At 40.0% G+C, this 16,077-nt stretch overlaps 2 protein-coding genes across 11 annotated transcripts in view; one reads left to right on the top strand and one right to left on the bottom strand.

The window, feature by feature from the left end:
* Positions 1-4,318: 4,318 nt before the first annotated feature.
* The window catches only part of LOC113983147 (mediator of RNA polymerase II transcription subunit 1-like), a 37,180-nt gene continuing 25,421 nt past the window's right edge, over positions 4,319-16,077 (bottom strand). For 3 of the 6 annotated variants that reach the window (XM_027711985.2, XM_027711986.2, XM_027711996.2), the window contains 4 exons: positions 15,383-15,578; positions 14,952-15,047; positions 14,409-14,517; positions 4,319-7,435 (listed from right to left, as the gene is read on the bottom strand). In XM_027711985.2, the coding sequence (XP_027567786.2) occupies positions 6,961-7,435; positions 14,409-14,517; positions 14,952-15,047; positions 15,383-15,578 (876 nt within the window). In that variant the 3' untranslated portion in view covers positions 4,319-6,960. Of the gene's footprint in view, positions 7,436-8,632; positions 8,797-10,152; positions 13,485-14,408; positions 14,518-14,951; positions 15,048-15,382; positions 15,579-16,077 lie in introns of those variants that run through there. The other 3 variants (XM_027711999.2, XM_027711995.2, XM_027711998.2) reach the window with 3 other exon arrangements.
* The window catches only part of YAE1 (YAE1 maturation factor of ABCE1), a 26,697-nt gene continuing 17,656 nt past the window's right edge, over positions 7,037-16,077 (top strand). For 2 of the 5 annotated variants that reach the window (XR_005562432.1, XM_039378412.1), the window contains exons 1-3: positions 7,042-8,269; positions 10,467-10,588; positions 10,985-11,253. Coding sequence is in view for 4 of the 5 variants with exons in the window: in XM_039378412.1 (XP_039234346.1) it covers positions 8,153-8,269; positions 10,467-10,588; positions 10,985-11,253 (508 nt within the window). In the remaining variant the exon portion in view is untranslated. Of the gene's footprint in view, positions 8,270-10,466; positions 10,589-10,984; positions 14,418-16,077 lie in introns of those variants that run through there. The other 3 variants (XM_027712000.2, XM_039378411.1, XM_039378410.1) reach the window with 3 other exon arrangements.

Here is a 16,077-nt window from a genome sequence, read left to right as displayed (position 1 = left end):
TAGAAAAAAAAAGGGAACTATTCCACATGTGCTAAGATGATTCTCAGAGGACCTGCAGATTTTCCTTGGTCAAATTATTAAATCATAATCTCTTTAATAAACTGGAAATTATTTTGCCAAACATGGAATATGATAATTCACAAAAATAAAAGTTTTAATTAGTTACATTATTCCAAACAGTACTCTAAATGTGCAATTTTTATAGAGTTCTGGGAACAGAATTGACAGTTAATTTCAGTTTATACCATGTTTATAAATAACAGGAATGGACCTTGATATTAATATTCCACAGACAGGTAAGACTTTGAAATAAACAATGTGATCGGTTTGGAATTGCTATATAATTAAAATTATAACACAGTTACAGTTTTGAGATGTATTTTTCACATGAGTTGACCTATTGGAACAAAGCTATTGCAGTGAGATAGGTTCCTCAGAGAAATTGATATCTGTATGGGAATTAGAAAGAGAAATGACTGGAATCTAGATTTAGGAAGAAATAAAATGAAGTAGCCCATTTCTATAGAGAGCTTTTTGCCATCTCTGTGCACAAATTGCCTCACATCAGTTTCCCTTACATTTCATCTCCTGTAACTTGGAGTGCCTGTCGTGGTGCTGAATTCATTCTGGTTTTGCTTATATAATTGTTGCGTTAATTGTAAAATTGTTTACGATTAGTCAGTTGATACATTGAGTCAGTGCTAAAATACAACACACAGTTTTGCAGAAGATGTGACCTCATTTCACAAAAAGGAAGTAGAGTTTGCAGCCCTTTTTTTCTAACACTTTGAAGAACTTTTAAGCTCCGTATTGCTATTTAAAATGAGCCAAGCCTGCCTGGTGTATCTCATAGAACCATTCACTGCAGCTTTCAGATGAGCTAAAATGTATCATGATTTTACTCTAAAGTTGGGGCCTGAGCTTGTAACATGACCACTGATGTTTCAGTTTTCTTAAAAACCTAGCAAGTCTTCTGCTGTAGAAAATCTGATGAGAAAGTTCACCTTCTCTGTGATCCTGCATGCTGAGAACTGTGTCATCCTGAGTGCAAACCCACAGAAATCAGTAACTATCTGAATAGCCATGTGCTTCTCAGCCCAGGTCAGGGTGACAGATACTGATCACAACAATTCAATGAAAAAAGTACCTAATGTTACTTCTTTACATGGTGGATTGTTGGGTCAAATTAACTGCATTTGTTCCTGAGCAAGATACAATGGCAAACTATAGGTGGGTAACTTCATGTAAATGTATATAGTTAAGGCTTGTGAAATAAATTTGGAGTAGCTATGAGTAGCCTTGTTCAGCCTCTTCCAGACTAGTGAGTAATGTTCAAGACATGCCCATGCAACAGTTCATCTTGTTTAAATGTCACAGTCCCTGTTCGTTCAGCTGCATGGCACCTGCACCTGCTACTGAAGACAGCACCTTCCTCTGACATGAATGATAATTGTGAAAGAGGAGCATATCTGTATACTTGCAGGTCTGAGAAAGTAACCCAGGGAAGCGGTAAAACCACATTTGAGGAGCCAGGAGAAGGGAATGTCACTGCCCAGCTGCCCTACCAGAGACGGTGCAGTAATGTCTAACACCCCACCTGGCTGCAGCAGCAGTTTTAAGGTAAAAAGGGACAAATACTTCAAGTATTTGCATAAAGGGGCATATACTTCAACTTGTCTTGAAATCTCACCAACTACCAAGTGCATTTGTTTTTCTTTGGCTGACATCACATTCTGCTCTGAACTGATGGAGCTCAAGGAGAGTTTGGACAATGCTCAGGCACATGGTGGGATTGTTGGGCTGTCCTGTGCAGGGCCAGGAGGTGGACTTGATGATCCTTGTGTGTCCCTTCTAACTCAGGATATTCTATGATTCTATGATGAACATTTTCCCATGTCCAGCAGTACACTGTCCTGGACAATTGCTTTGTGTCAGCTACCAGGGCCATCCTCAGGCAGCTCAGGTAGCCTTTTACAGGTGACAATGTCTGTGTAGAGGGCTGTAGCTCCCTGCAGAAGGGAGACATCCCCAGTGTATAGCTGGGTCCCCAGAAGTCCTGCAATGCCAGCTCACCTTCTTCCTCAGCTGAGAATGTGAATTGCCAAGCAATCTTTGTGCTAGCACAGCCAAACAACCAATTATACACTGCAGGTACAGCATACAGTGCTGTACTGGAATTGTTCACAATCCACATGCAACTCAAAGCCACCATTTAACTACTCTTGTCATAACCTCAGCCTTTCAGAAACCGTGCATTGCCACCGAAACAATTGCTTTCTCGTGGTTTCAGGTGCCAAGGAAATCAGTGCACTCCACAAGTTTTATGCCTTCTAGCAGTTCTATTTCACTTCAGACAATTGGATCAGCATTGTACAGCTGCTATTCCTGCAGTTTTTCATCATTTGCCTGAGTTTACACAAGGGAAAAAACAGAGAGGGCAATTCATCTCTTAGCCAAAAGAAAAAAGTTGGCATTTCTCTCCTGTTGAAGAAACACAAGTGTGACAAAAAGTCTGCGTGACATTGAATAGAGATGCAATTCACTGCAGAAATCCGTAAGCAAGCATTTTCCTTGGAACAATTGCATTTACTGTAAATATTTGCCTACATTATGATCAATTATTATACAAACAAAAAAGGAAGTTCTGTATCATAAAATGTAACCAATAAGATAGAAAAATATTATTTAAGGATATCTGAGTCAGAAAGCTATGGGATCCTGATTTATTGATGATACAAAACCAGTCAGACTCATCCCTAATATTACAATTTCAATAGACACCTGATTCAGTTACACAACTAACATGTAGAACTTATTACATTTGCTTGTCATTACTAACATAACCTCTTTCTGTTCACATGGCATTTCACACTGTGAAAAGCTCAATGTCGACGGATTAAAGACAATTAGGAATATCCCTTCCTTGCTTCTCTGTTGTTTATTATAAAAATAATAGTGTAGTTCCATACTACACTCTGTTCTGTCAACATTAATTTTGAGCTGAGATGTGCATATAGCTCATTTTGATCTCAGCCATTCCCTCCTTTCTGCAATGGTAGAGTTGTTATCAAAGTTTCAGAATGAAAATGTGGATTACTTCTGGGGACAACAAATTTCACTCATTTGAGACCCAAACCAAGGAAAATGACAGAGGAGAACTGTTTTGGTGTGAATAAACTGTATCTGTTGGTCTGATTAGTATGTAACAGTGCAGTGTACAGTTTTTAAGACTGCAAGCCCTGAGAACGTTCAAAGAAAGCCTGGAGGAAGCAGAGGGGGGGGGGAAATTATTCCTTTTCTTAACCACTTCCACTTGCAATTCAATTTAAGCCCAACTGCTGGCAGTTCATGGAATAGACAGGAAAGGTTCTTTTCCAGGATCTGAAATGGTAATGACTCTGCAAGTAAGAAAACTGGTCTGTTTTAATATTTAATTATCAAAGTTCTGTGCTCTGGTAATACGGGTGAAGGAAGAGGCAGAAAACTATAATCTCCCTTGAAAAAACCTGAGTAAGAAGTAATGGCAAAAGGATTATTAAGATTCCCGTGGTGCTTTAAAGTGAATGTTAGACATTTACCCTTGATATATTCACGAATTTCTAGCTCTTTCCCATATTCTTCCATTTTCTTCTCACATTAAATGAGACATTTTGACCCAAAGTGTTGTGTAATATTATTGTATGTTATTAAAGAGGAGATAAGTGATTTCACAAAAGCAGGGAAGTAATTCTTATGTATTACTTACCTTCATCAGAAGAGGGTGACAAGGCTATACTAGTAAATTGTCTTAATATCCTGAATGAGAGATATTACAGGAAAACACAGAAGTGTATGTTTGTTACCATGCCCTGGTCAAAATCATTGATCCTAGAAGTTTATTTTAACCCTTTTGTTTAATTTAGGGTCATTATAGTCTCCTGTGCCGTGAGCTGCAATATTTGAAACCTCATTAAGCCTATGACTTTCACTTAACCTGTTAGCTCACTGTTTCCTTCTCTATGGTAGGCCTGGAAGCAAAGGATTTACACTCTGGAGGTCACTGTATTATTATCGCAATATTCAGCCAGTAGCACACAACCCCAACATCCCTTGCATGAAGAAAAAATGCAGAGAGCCAAGATCAGGACAGAGACATTGACTGCATGTGAGCATGAGTATGTCTTGATGCTGTTGTAAGCAGTCCTACCAGTGACCTGTTATTCACATTCAAGGAAAACAGCCTAGAATTTGATAAGGCAGTAGAACCACATACCTGGAAGAAGACCTGACCATAGGCAGAATATGCATTTTTAAGGCTTTTTAGAAACACTGTGCAATGTTTGGTGACAATGCATATACCGTTTTTATTAAATATTGAGGGTTTCCATTCTCCTCACGTTTCAAATGCTTACTCTCTTTCATTATGTTTTTATCTTGTTTACTATATAAAACAACAAATAAAATATAAGTGTTCTTGAAATTTATTCAAATACCATTTAAGAGCCGTGGTTTCTAAAAGGATTATATTACTTCCAAAATTAGAGACAATGAAACATAGCTCTGTCAGTCCATAAGGTTTGCATGACTCAAGAACAGTGTGAATAGTCCTGTGCCCCAGGCCTTTCACAAGCCTTAGATCGACTCTGCCAGAGACAACAGCACACAGCAACAGAAATTGCTCTAGTGAGAATGAAAGCATCCTGCCCCACAGAGTGGCCTGTATGCAAGTCCTGACCATGGTAATCAACTACCGTTCAAAAAAGCCTGAAATCTTGAAGTGCCTTTGTGCATTATGACAAAATCCATTGGCTGCTGCCATCCATTTGTGTTTGAGATACAAGGTTGTATAATAATGATCTGAATGGGAGCAATGCATTATCTGAGCCATTATGTGCAGTAAAAAAGGTGTAAAGGAGCAGCCTATGACCCTATGCTCACACATTTCGCTTATGGAGATCACTCGTGGGTGATTGCTTAATGGCAAACCTTACTGCTACAGGAAAGCTGACAGAATTCCTTTGTAATGATCTCTGGCAATCTAAGCTATGACTAATCTATGACTGTGTACTGACCCCTCTGGAACCTCTTCCCAGAGCATCAGGTATGCAGGGAGTAACTGCTGAACCAGGCATGTCTGTGTCCCAGAAGTACCTTTGGTATAATAGGTACCATAAGCCTAAAATTAGACAGTTTTTAATCTTAGATAGGGCAGTGACAAACTTTACAATAGGTCACAAGTCAACTACTTTGTTTTTCACCATTTCAGGTAACTTTTCTTCATCGTGCAAAACTGTTGGGTTTTAGCCTGTGAAATATTGCTCTCCTGTTTTGATCTTTTGGCATCTTTACAAAGTGTCACCATAATACACACAGGTGTGGAAAACATCCGCACTCTGAGGCACCACACCTCACCCTCAACCCTGCCAACAGTCCTGTCAAGGCCATCAGCACACAATCAACTTGTCTTCAAGTCTGTCCCAACAATGTTGTTCCCTGTATACAATATGATTCACCTAATTATTCACACACAACTAATAAGAGAAAGCTTTCTTCATTGTTTCTCATGATTATAAAGACTCGTCTTGAACATCTGTTTGGAATGATGAAGTTTGATAAATGTAAGACATTTAAACTGAGATAGTGTGAATCTGGGAAACTTACAGCTTCCCTGAGCCATGACCTCTGTATGTTTTCCAGAAGAGCAAAAGGCTGAGGAGACAGAGTGGAAGACGACAAGCAAAGGATTAACCCAAGTTTAGCAGTGTCATTATGACCAGTCATGAGGGTTCAGGAGTTTCTGTTGCCAGAATGGTTTTCTGTGACTGTGCATTGTGCATATAGTCAGTACTGTTACCAGTTTAAAAAAATGGCAGGCAGGAGGTGGAAGTGACAGAACTGGGCAAGGAAATCAGTAGTCATGGACATGTATAGTAACTGCTCAGAAACAGATATGCATTTTTGGCTATCCAGAGGCACCAGTGTCATTTTGTCCCCCGACATATCCATCTCTAGACAGATTTGGGTTACTTGGCCACTCATACCTGAGCATGAAACCATCATTGAGCATCCAAGAAGGGTCACAGGCAGGAGGACAGGCTTTTGCAAAGCAGCAGGGAGGAGGGAAATGAGAGTGCAGCACACCATCACCATTGTTCATCTCTCAGTGCTTGCAGTGTGCAGATAGGCTCTGCAGTTGGTTGTCCATGGCAGTGCCCCTAGCCCTGTTGTAAGGAATGTCACCAGTGGGACACCTGGCAGTGGCTGTGGGGTGAATGTGGTCCCATGAGGAATCGGCTTCCCTGATGTTCTGCCTCTCAGGGCCCGCAGAGCTCTCAGCACACAGGGCATTTACTGCAGCAGGCTCTGGAGAAACACGTAACTTGAATTCAAGTTTTGTGTATTGTATGAAGATTAACTGACTTTGAACTTATATGCTCATAAGCCAAGTGCAGCATGCACAAACACCGTTGTGGTTATGTTGTATTTATTTATTCTGTTGTATTTACATTAACGGGATGTCACTGTTTTCTCTAGTCCAAGTGAACAATGCAACACTTCACTCGTGCTGGCGCCTTTCATATTAAAAAGATTTATCACTGTAATACCTAGATCTTGTAGAGAATAGCTTAAGGGCACGCCTCACATGAAGTCCTTGAGAATTCTGAAGCCAACAAGGCAGATTTTTTTAAAAATTCCACCGTTTATGACTGAAGAAGACGAAACCTCCGTGCCCTGGGGAACGCGATCCCTCCGGGGCTGACCTCACGGCGCTGTGGGACGCCGGGGGCAGGCACACTCCGCTGTCTCCTGAGAGCTGGAGGGGAGATCACGGAAGCGGCAGGCTCTCCTCCCCCTCCGGCACTCAGACCCCGCAGCGACGGCCAAACCCCGGCGCGCCCAGCGGGCCGCCCTGTCCCGCCTCCGGGAGGGGCTGCGCCCTCACTAAACATGGCGCCGCTAGGGTCTCCTTGGGCTCTGACGTCAGAGCACTGCTGGCCAAGATGACGGCTGTTCTCCTGCGGGGTCCGCGGGGTTTGCCCCTGTCCAACATGGCTGCCGCTGCTCGACTGCTTCCGGCGGCAGCGGCGGTCGTTGGCCCTCAGTAAAGATGGCGGCACGCGAGCAGCGGCGGGGCGAGGTGCCCTGGCGGCCGCGGTGAGGGACTGAGGTGAGCGGCCATGCGGCCGGCGGGGCCTGTGTGAGCGGCGCGGAGAGGCGAGGCGAAGGGAGGGCTGCATCTGCCGCCGGGCGGGGGAGAAGGAAGGCTCCTCGCAGCGCGGCCACTTCTGGGGAGCTGGGCAGCTGCTCGGCCGTGAAATGGCGGGTCGGGGCCTGGCCGAGGCCTGTGAGTTCCGCCGAGGTCTGGGCGGGATGTGGGGACGGCGGGGTGCGCCTCCGGGACTCCAGCGCGTTGTGTCCCAGGGCCCTCGGTTCCCTCCTCCGCAAGGAGCAGCGTCTGTGGATTATAAAAATTTCCAGCGATATAAATGAATTAGTTGTGAGAGGCTTCTCGAGGTTTTCTTCATTGGAAAAGACGAAATAATCCGCAAGCTTCTTCTTTCTCCTGCAGTAGGACTTGCTAATTCTTTATTCAAAATATAAAAGGCTGTTCAAGATTTATAAGACTGTTAAGTATTTGGCATAACTAGAAAACTGAAAATCAAAGGTTAGAGTCCTTTCCAGTTACTGACTCTGTACGTAATTACCTATGTGTAGGTAATTGTGTATGTACAACATACAAACCTAGAGAAATGTGTATATACATATAACCTGTGTGCATACCTGTGTGTGTAACTTAGGGCACCACAGAGAGGCTGAAGGGGCTGTTCATCAGCTGCTGTTGGCATCCAGCTGTCTGTGTACCAGCAGTATTTAGGAATGTTAACTTGGCATATATGTATGCCATAAGTGCATATGTGTGTCACTTCCATAAGATGGGAATAAACTCTCTTAATTGCTCTCATAAATCTCAGAAGTTGCTTCATCAGTGATGATCTGTCTTGACAGATGCACCCCAGTGGCAAACAGCACCAAGTTTCCACGTACAGGTTGAATAATCAGCTTCATACCTGGCTTCTCTTCAGAACTCACATTTTTTTGCCTATACTTCTAATCTGGCACTTCACCAGAGGGACTTCTGAGAATTTTTCAGAGGTCATAGGACACTGCTGTCATGTCCTGGGTTCAAGCTGCAGTCAGCCAATCCAATGAGGATATATTTGATGAAGATGCAGATGAGATGTATCTACTACAGAAGGAATGGAACAGCACCATGAAAAAAAGATTGAAGGTATTTCTATAAAAGTTATTTAATAGTCTTTTTAGCCATTTTAGATTTACTGAGACATACCTTGATATACATATGGATGATTTAAAGGGAAAAGCAAGAGTGGCTGCTTAAAAGTTATTGTGGCTTAGTTTCTTCTAAATATCAGGAAAATGTAGCAGGAATTTAGGGAAACTCTTCTTAGTAGTCATCACAGCAAAGTACTGTTTTACCAAAAGACATTGGATCCCTGTGCACGAGCACATGCATTTGTAAAAGGCAGTGCTGAATTGTGATGCAAGCTATTTGCTTTGTATGTGTAGGTATACCCTAGTAAATGTAGGGCCAACACAGCTGAACAGTGCTAATAAAGAAATATGAGATGCCTGGGCATTTAAGTAGAGTTTATTCATCAGTCAGATTGTAAGATGTGAGACTCCACATGCAACCACAATTGGGCATTGTGGTCTGTGTAGTTCTTTGGTTGATTTATTCTAGTGAAAACTGTATTTTATGAAAGTTGCTTTCCACAGCCCTTGCTCCCTGGAGTCCTACAGGGAACAAAACAAGTACATAAACAGGTTAGTTCAACAGATATATTATGATTCAGAGTGGGGCCAGTAGGGCTCATCTGCTCACTCACGGGTGAGCAGCATTTGGCTGAAGAACATGGAAAGAAGCTGTTGCGTAGGCTGTTCATGAAGAAGGTTATTACAGCAGAGCTGGTGTATTACTGTCCAAGGAAGTTTCCTGCATATGAGTCCCTTGAAACGACTGGCTTTCTTAAGGGGCTGTTTAGTATTCTTACACAAATCCCTCTGATGTCTGTGAGTAGAAACTGCAAAATCATAAAGTGTTGTGGAAGTTAGAGTATGTTGGGCAAAAACCAAAAAAACACAAATATTTGTGTTCCTGACTGTTTTTCTTGCAAGGCCACCAGTTTTCTCATGAGCAAATGGGAGTTTTCATTCTTACAACTTGCAATTTTGGTGTGGAAAAAATTAAGAATTATTCTGTGCTATATCTTAATGTGATTAGAATATAAAGAAATTAATTTGCATACAATCATTAACTGTTTCTTACAGAAAGCAGTCACAATGTTATGTGTACTTATATGTGACTCAGTCCATCACCATCTTTTTTTCTGGTATAACTATTGAATTGAGTGAGATCTAGCAAATAAAAGAGCAATGCTCAACAGTTAGTTTTGGAAGAACAGGTAGATGGATTACAGACAGGAGAGTACTCTGCCAAGTACTACTTGGCAGCCTGTTTATTTTTTAGATAGAAAAAAGAAGTCTAGATGTGGTATTCTTAAATGAATTTTTCGTAAAGAACTTGGTCATCATAAAAGCAATCATGCTTTCTTGCAGATTTGTCTTATTTTTTTTATCTTTCTAAGAATACTGTTGCCTGTGTATTTTGGTGCTGAAAAAAAAATCTCCGGAGCAGCTAATTAGGGGTGAGATAAGAAAGGGTTTATTTGCCAAGGCAGTAGGTGTTACAGGACGGGCGCCAGCCGTGCCTGAAAGGTTACGTTTTATAACATTATCCATCCAATCCCAGATGTGTCCACCCTTTGGCCCTTCCTCTGGTCCGCCCCGGGCCCTCCCCCTGAGAATTGGGTCTGGGGTCTTTTTGGGACCACCTACTTCATCATCTTCAGCTCCATCAGAGCACAAAGGGTACATGATTACCTAATTCTTGACCGTATTCTGTGGTTTAGGCCCTGATATGCTGTTCTCCAAACAGTCTAGGCCTTTCCTTGACAAAAGACTAAACACTGCTACTGAATTCAGGGGTAGGTTGATATGGAAGGCATAGAATGGGGTAAAAGGGTTAGGGAATGTGTAAACAAGGGAAAGGAACAAGGGGACAAAGGGGTTTCTGCTTTTTAAAACCTACAATTCTTACCAGTCTTACAAATATTAGAAAAATAAAAAAGACCATTAGGGGCTTAAGGCATCAATACTTTCCCTATTTTTTGATCTTCTGGGGATACTTCTGAAAAAGAACTGGACCTTACAGTCAGTAAATCATAATGCACTGAAAAAAGCATGTTTTGGTTTGGCAATGGGTGTGTAGCTGTGAGGGATGTTCAAATCTAGAAGCTGTAATTTAAGAGATTGAATACATGTTTAAACTTTTTTTATTGTTATGCATTTGTCATAGGTCCAATTTGTCATCTTGTGAACAACCTGTTTCACTGCTCTTATTATAGGAAGGCTATAGGGATGGAGTTGAGGCTGGGAAAGAACTTGCACTCCAGAAAGGCTTTAATCAAGGCTACAGACATGGTGCCGAGCTGATGATTACATGTGGCCAGTTCAAAGGAACCCTGAAGTAGGTTACAAACTCCTTAAGGTCAAGTGCATGTGGAGAGTGTGTATGAAGGAACATGCATGCAACTTTTTGTTTGTTTTTATTTAAAAAATCAAGTGCATTGTAAAACTGCCCAAAGTGAGGAACCTGAGAATTCTCGGATCTTGAATACAGGGAACTGCCTACCTGGGTGTAGAGTAATCATTCTTGAAAAACCTCCTTCAGTTGCTCTTCCAAAATTAACTGAATCTTCATCTTGAAGCTTAATACTTAGGTCTACTGCTTGAATTATCCATAAAATGTGAATGACACGTACACTTATATAGCATTGATATCTTGGCACATTGTTATCTGCCTTTGCCAATTGGAGGTCTGTGTAGATACATATAATCACTTTTGGTTTTGTTCACTTTTCAGTGCTCTCTTATCCTGGTGTCGTTTTAATGGACATGATTCTGCTTTAAGTAAGATAAATAATCTTCTTGATGTGGTTGGAAAGCATGAAGAAGATGTGCTTAAGTATCTGAATTCTACTGAAGAACAGCCACATCTTAGACATGTTTTAGACTCTGTTGAGGACATGGACCTTAATCACACAGCTTCAGCTGGGACAGAGCACAAGGAAGTTAAAGATGGAAAACAAGAGGACGGTGGCAGCTCTGGTGAAAACATTTGTAGAAATAATGGTAAGGCTGGTTCCTTGCAGTCTGAGTGCAGCAAGGCAAACCTCCGCACAGATCCTGAAAGGTCAACACTTGCTTGGGTTAAAAAGCAGACTGTTTGGCTGGTAGAGCAACTGGGCTTATCATTGGATATACTCCATCATGTCCAGCAACTGAAACATTAGTTTTTCTGTCTCATGGTACTTAAAATTATCTCAACTAGTTTTGCTTCTCCCTTTGTGCACCATGTACAGGCCAATGCATCACTTTGTTTTAGGAAAATCTGATCTTGATACTTTCCAGTAAAAATAATTTCTGTAAATCTTCACTATGCTTTTGGCTCCTGGCAAAACCCCTCACTTTTAATCTTAAGGTAACATTGACAGAAAGGGGCAATGACACCTAAACCTCTCCAGAGAGTTACTAAACATGTTTCTGTTCTGCATCAGAAGCTCTCATTTCACCATCGCCTTCTCTTGGCAGGAATTTGGAAATAAAGCGGGTCCATTAAACAGCCCCTCTAAATTGGTTCCCTCTGCTATCTAAAGAATAAATGCCTAGTGCTATGGACAAGCAACTCTTGCACAATAAGCTGCTGCTGATGATATGCTAAATATATGCAAATTAGAACAGGATTTGCTGCTGATTATCCTAGAGTGCTGTGACTCTCTAGTCATTATATAAAATACAGGAATTTTTCATCTTTTGTCAAATTCTTCCTCTTATCTTTTGTAACCACTGTACAGTGCATTTTCACAGTTCAAAACTATTTTTCCTCCTTGTACAATTCTATTTATTTTGTTTTGCTGAAAATACACTATTTTTCTCAAATTCAGAATTACTGACACTTCCACGTTTTACTCTTAGACTCTTGCCCTGTCAGACCACACTAAACATACTTCCAGTCTAATGAACATGCTTGTGTTATTTTTGTATTTCTTTTGCCAGTCCCTCAAGCCTGAACTCTTTCCCACATTCCCATAATGTTTTTCTCAAACTCTTCAAGGAAGCCAGGCTTATTCACCACCTCTTAGAAACACATCAGCCAACACATATTTCTGACCACTTTGTATTTCTGTGCCAGCATTCTATATTTGACTCATTTTCTTATTGCTTGTCTTAACTGTAGCTGTAAACTGCTCTGTTCAGGAAGTTTTTTCTTGGTGAATGCCTCTCTCTATTTTACACTAATTAAACTGTTTTATAGTAAGTTAAGAGTTTGCTTATTTTAAGTTGCTTGTAACCCTCCTTCAGATCTGAGACAAAGCAAGTCTAGACAAACTAAAATTTTGAACAGTGAACTTGACTATACTTGCAGAAAAAAAAACAATCCAAAAAAACCCCACAAAACACTTTCATACTTTGAGGCCAGAAAAAAACTAAGGCAAAAATTACTTGATTTTCAGAACCTGAGTTTACAGCTTTCTTACTAAAGACACTGTTGTCCTGTCACAGAGGTGGTAGAGCATAAGTTTGGTTGCCATTCAGTACCTCTTCTGCTTTAGGGTTAAACAAAACTGCAGTTAAGAGTGTTACTGAACCTATTTCTGAAATAGTGGACAAATAGGGCTGTCTGCATTAATTATGTCTGTACAAAATTATTCAAGTAACTTTTTCTCCATTTATTTAGCATAATGTTGACGTGGATAAACATTACTTTTCTACAAGTGCATGTGTGTGTTATAGACTGTATCATGTATGTTAAACAGAGATTTCTTCCATATTGTGGTAGAATAAAGGTTGTTACTAGAGTAGTGTTAGACTTTCCAAATTTGAATGTTTAAAAATGCAAATTCAAGGGTATTACTTCTACATATTTAGTAGTTTGCAAAGAGGAAACACCTTTCACAAATTACTAAGCAGACTTTCTTTTTGCTTATCAAACAATAGATTTTATTTGTCTATCATAACAGCTTCTACACTAGCTATGGAATTAGTTTTCCTCCACTCTGCACAAAGTTTCTGTTCTCGATGAGAGCTAACTTTTTTCCATGTTATCACCCAGAGTTTCCAGTTTGGCTGTGGAGAGATTTTCTTCTGTGCTGTCTGTAATACTTGGCTTATTTGTCACTACCAAATCATGCTGACCAGCCACAGAAGGGCTTTCTTTGAGACTGTCAGAATCTGTAATTTGCTCAGATGGCGGTTCATGTGGTTGTTTTGTGTCTACATCCATATCTTGTGTTTTGCTATCAGCTTTCACCTTGGCAGCATTCCTGAAAATAGCTCTCATGACAACTGGGACTGACATGCAGCTGAAGAAGGAAAGACACATTAGTCACTAATGCAGACTGCATCCATTCTTTAAAGTACTTCTGTTTTTTAAACTGTGGCTGACACCAGAATGAAAAACAGCTCTACCTCTTTGCATCTTTTTGCCTCATAAAACCAGGTGTTACACTGTAACCACAATATAAACTACATGTGCTGCACCAGAAACAAATACAGTGCTGGATCTTTGAACTCAGTGGTGCAAATTGAAAGAGTAGGAGGGTTTGGTCAGAAAAAAAGTCATAAGGGTGCTTCTGATGAAAACCTAAACCAATAATGTTGAAATATATTCATTCTTGCTGAGTTTTGTAGCTTTCATGTTTTGTATAAGACAGGTAGAAAGCATATCTTTTCTAAAACACTGTCTACACTGAAGGAGGTTTTTTCCCCACTCTTAACATGATTCCAATTAAATACTACCTAGTTTATAACTAAGTTGGGTTCAAAATCCAGCCTACATTGATCTTGTTGTTATCAAACAGATAATAGTAGTATGCATACTTATGGCACTTTTTTCTGAAAAGAAGCACTGTTTGCTATTAGGTAGATGTGTAAAAAGACCTTTCCATGCTGTTCTAAGTTATACTGGTCATGAGACTGTCATCAGCTAGTGTCTTCAGAAAAGCATATTTACAAAAGAGAAAAGCATAAATGATAAAACTCTTCATTCAAAAGTCTTTCCTTGCTCCCATGTGCTTTCTACTAGAAACACTTCATCGCTATTAATGTTTAAAATTTTTGAAAGAGATACTTAAGACAGTGAAGTAACTTATTCCTACTGTATTACAACCTTTTCCTTGAGTGAAGTTTTCCAGTTGCTGAGTGTATGGCATTATGAACACGCATGGTATTTCCAGTAAATGGACACCTGATGTTCATTCCAACTGTTATGAAATAAAACTGCTTACCTCTTCACAGCTCTTGCTATGAAATCATCACTACAACTTAGAGCTGGATCTTGAGGATTTAACTGAAGGTGACAGTGGACTTCTCTGGAGGTTATAACATCAATCATCACTAAGAAGGAACAGAACAAAAAATGCTTGTTTTGAAATAATTACAAACATTGAAAACCATCCTTTTATTTTGATGCTTGAAGAGACGTAAGACTGAAGTCAGTGGACAGGAGTTTGCAGCAACACAGTTGCATGACATGCTTTTTCCTAATACATTTAAATCACAAATAGAAGCTACCATTTATTAATTAAATGCAGGCCAAGACAAAACAGGATTTGAATATTTTCATTTGCTTTCTGTTTTATTCTGGGTTCAGAATACCTTTTAGTAAGCAGTTTATACACAGGTGCAACTCTGTTTTTCATGGCCTGCACACCACTGAGAGTGGCCCTTAGAATGTACTTGTTACTGAGAAGCATAGGGCAAGAGCCTAGATAGAACCAAGTCCCTTGCCAGCTGAGTAAAGAGGACAGTATCAATTATTCCACACATACCACAGGCTAAATTCTCTTTCACAGGATGAAGGAAAAAGACACAAAAGCTGGTGTTCCTGTGTGGTACCACTTCAAAGTAAAGCAGTTCTGAATCATCTAGAAATAAAATTACTGTTTAGTGATATCCACCCACTGAATCTGGACTCTTTTTGGCTGAAACATATGCCAGAATTTAAAAAATACTGATGCAGTAGAATCTAATTATTCATTACTTTGACAGCTTAGTTTATGCTTATAGATGTGTCAAGCCTAGGAGATAGTAAAAAAAAAAAAAGAAAAAATGCAATACAGTGTTAAGAATTTTTTTATCATTTACAATACTTCACAAGTAATGACAGTTTTGGCAAGGGAGCAGAAAAATCTGTTAACATCCAGCTTAGAACCTACTTTCTCTCTAATACTCTACCATCACTTCCAACCACACAATTTACCTTCATTTATATGCTTGTCAGAGACACAGCTGCTAATAAGAGTGTTATATGCCACTTGATGTCGAAGAATCTCTATTACACCAGGCACACACTTTGGATGGCTAAATGGGATTTTACTGACCAAGGCTCCTGCTAAATCTGATTTTTCTGAGCCTTTGTTTATGAAGTAACAGTGCTTTGGGCAATCTGGAAGAGACTAAGCAACAAATACGGTGATATTTCAAGCACTGAAAACAGGAAAGTAAAGTCTGATGTTAACAGGCAACTGCAAAATCTGACAACAATAATAATTTTGAAATATACATTTCTTACATGTCCATCATGTCTCTGCATTTCAGTAGAAATATAATGCTTAGATAAGGAAGCTAAATGAGATCCCCTGTCCCTCCCAAACACATTCAAATTAGGTGAATATACCTAGAGCCAAGTGGTCAGGAGTTCAAGTACCATCAATCCTTCCAACTATTTTTAAGAGCCCTGTAGGCTATAGAAATGTTAGAGAAAAGAGAAAATATTCTATAACAGTTGGAATAACAATAATAATAAACACTAAATAATAATAATAATAAACACTGTTATATTCTACAACAATAGAAACAGAAATGTGATAGCATATGTTCTATCAACCAAGATTTACTCTCACAATAATACCATAGTAGTGCTGTTTGACAGTTGCACAAAAAGGATAGCAGTTT

Source organism: Pipra filicauda, unplaced genomic scaffold, assembly GCF_003945595.2.
Source record: "Pipra filicauda isolate LSUMZ 115617 unplaced genomic scaffold, ASM394559v2 scaffold137_size4652046_pilon, whole genome shotgun sequence".
Lineage (NCBI taxonomy): Eukaryota > Metazoa > Chordata > Aves > Passeriformes > Pipridae > Pipra > Pipra filicauda.
This window is presented reverse-complemented; position numbering and strand designations above follow the sequence as displayed.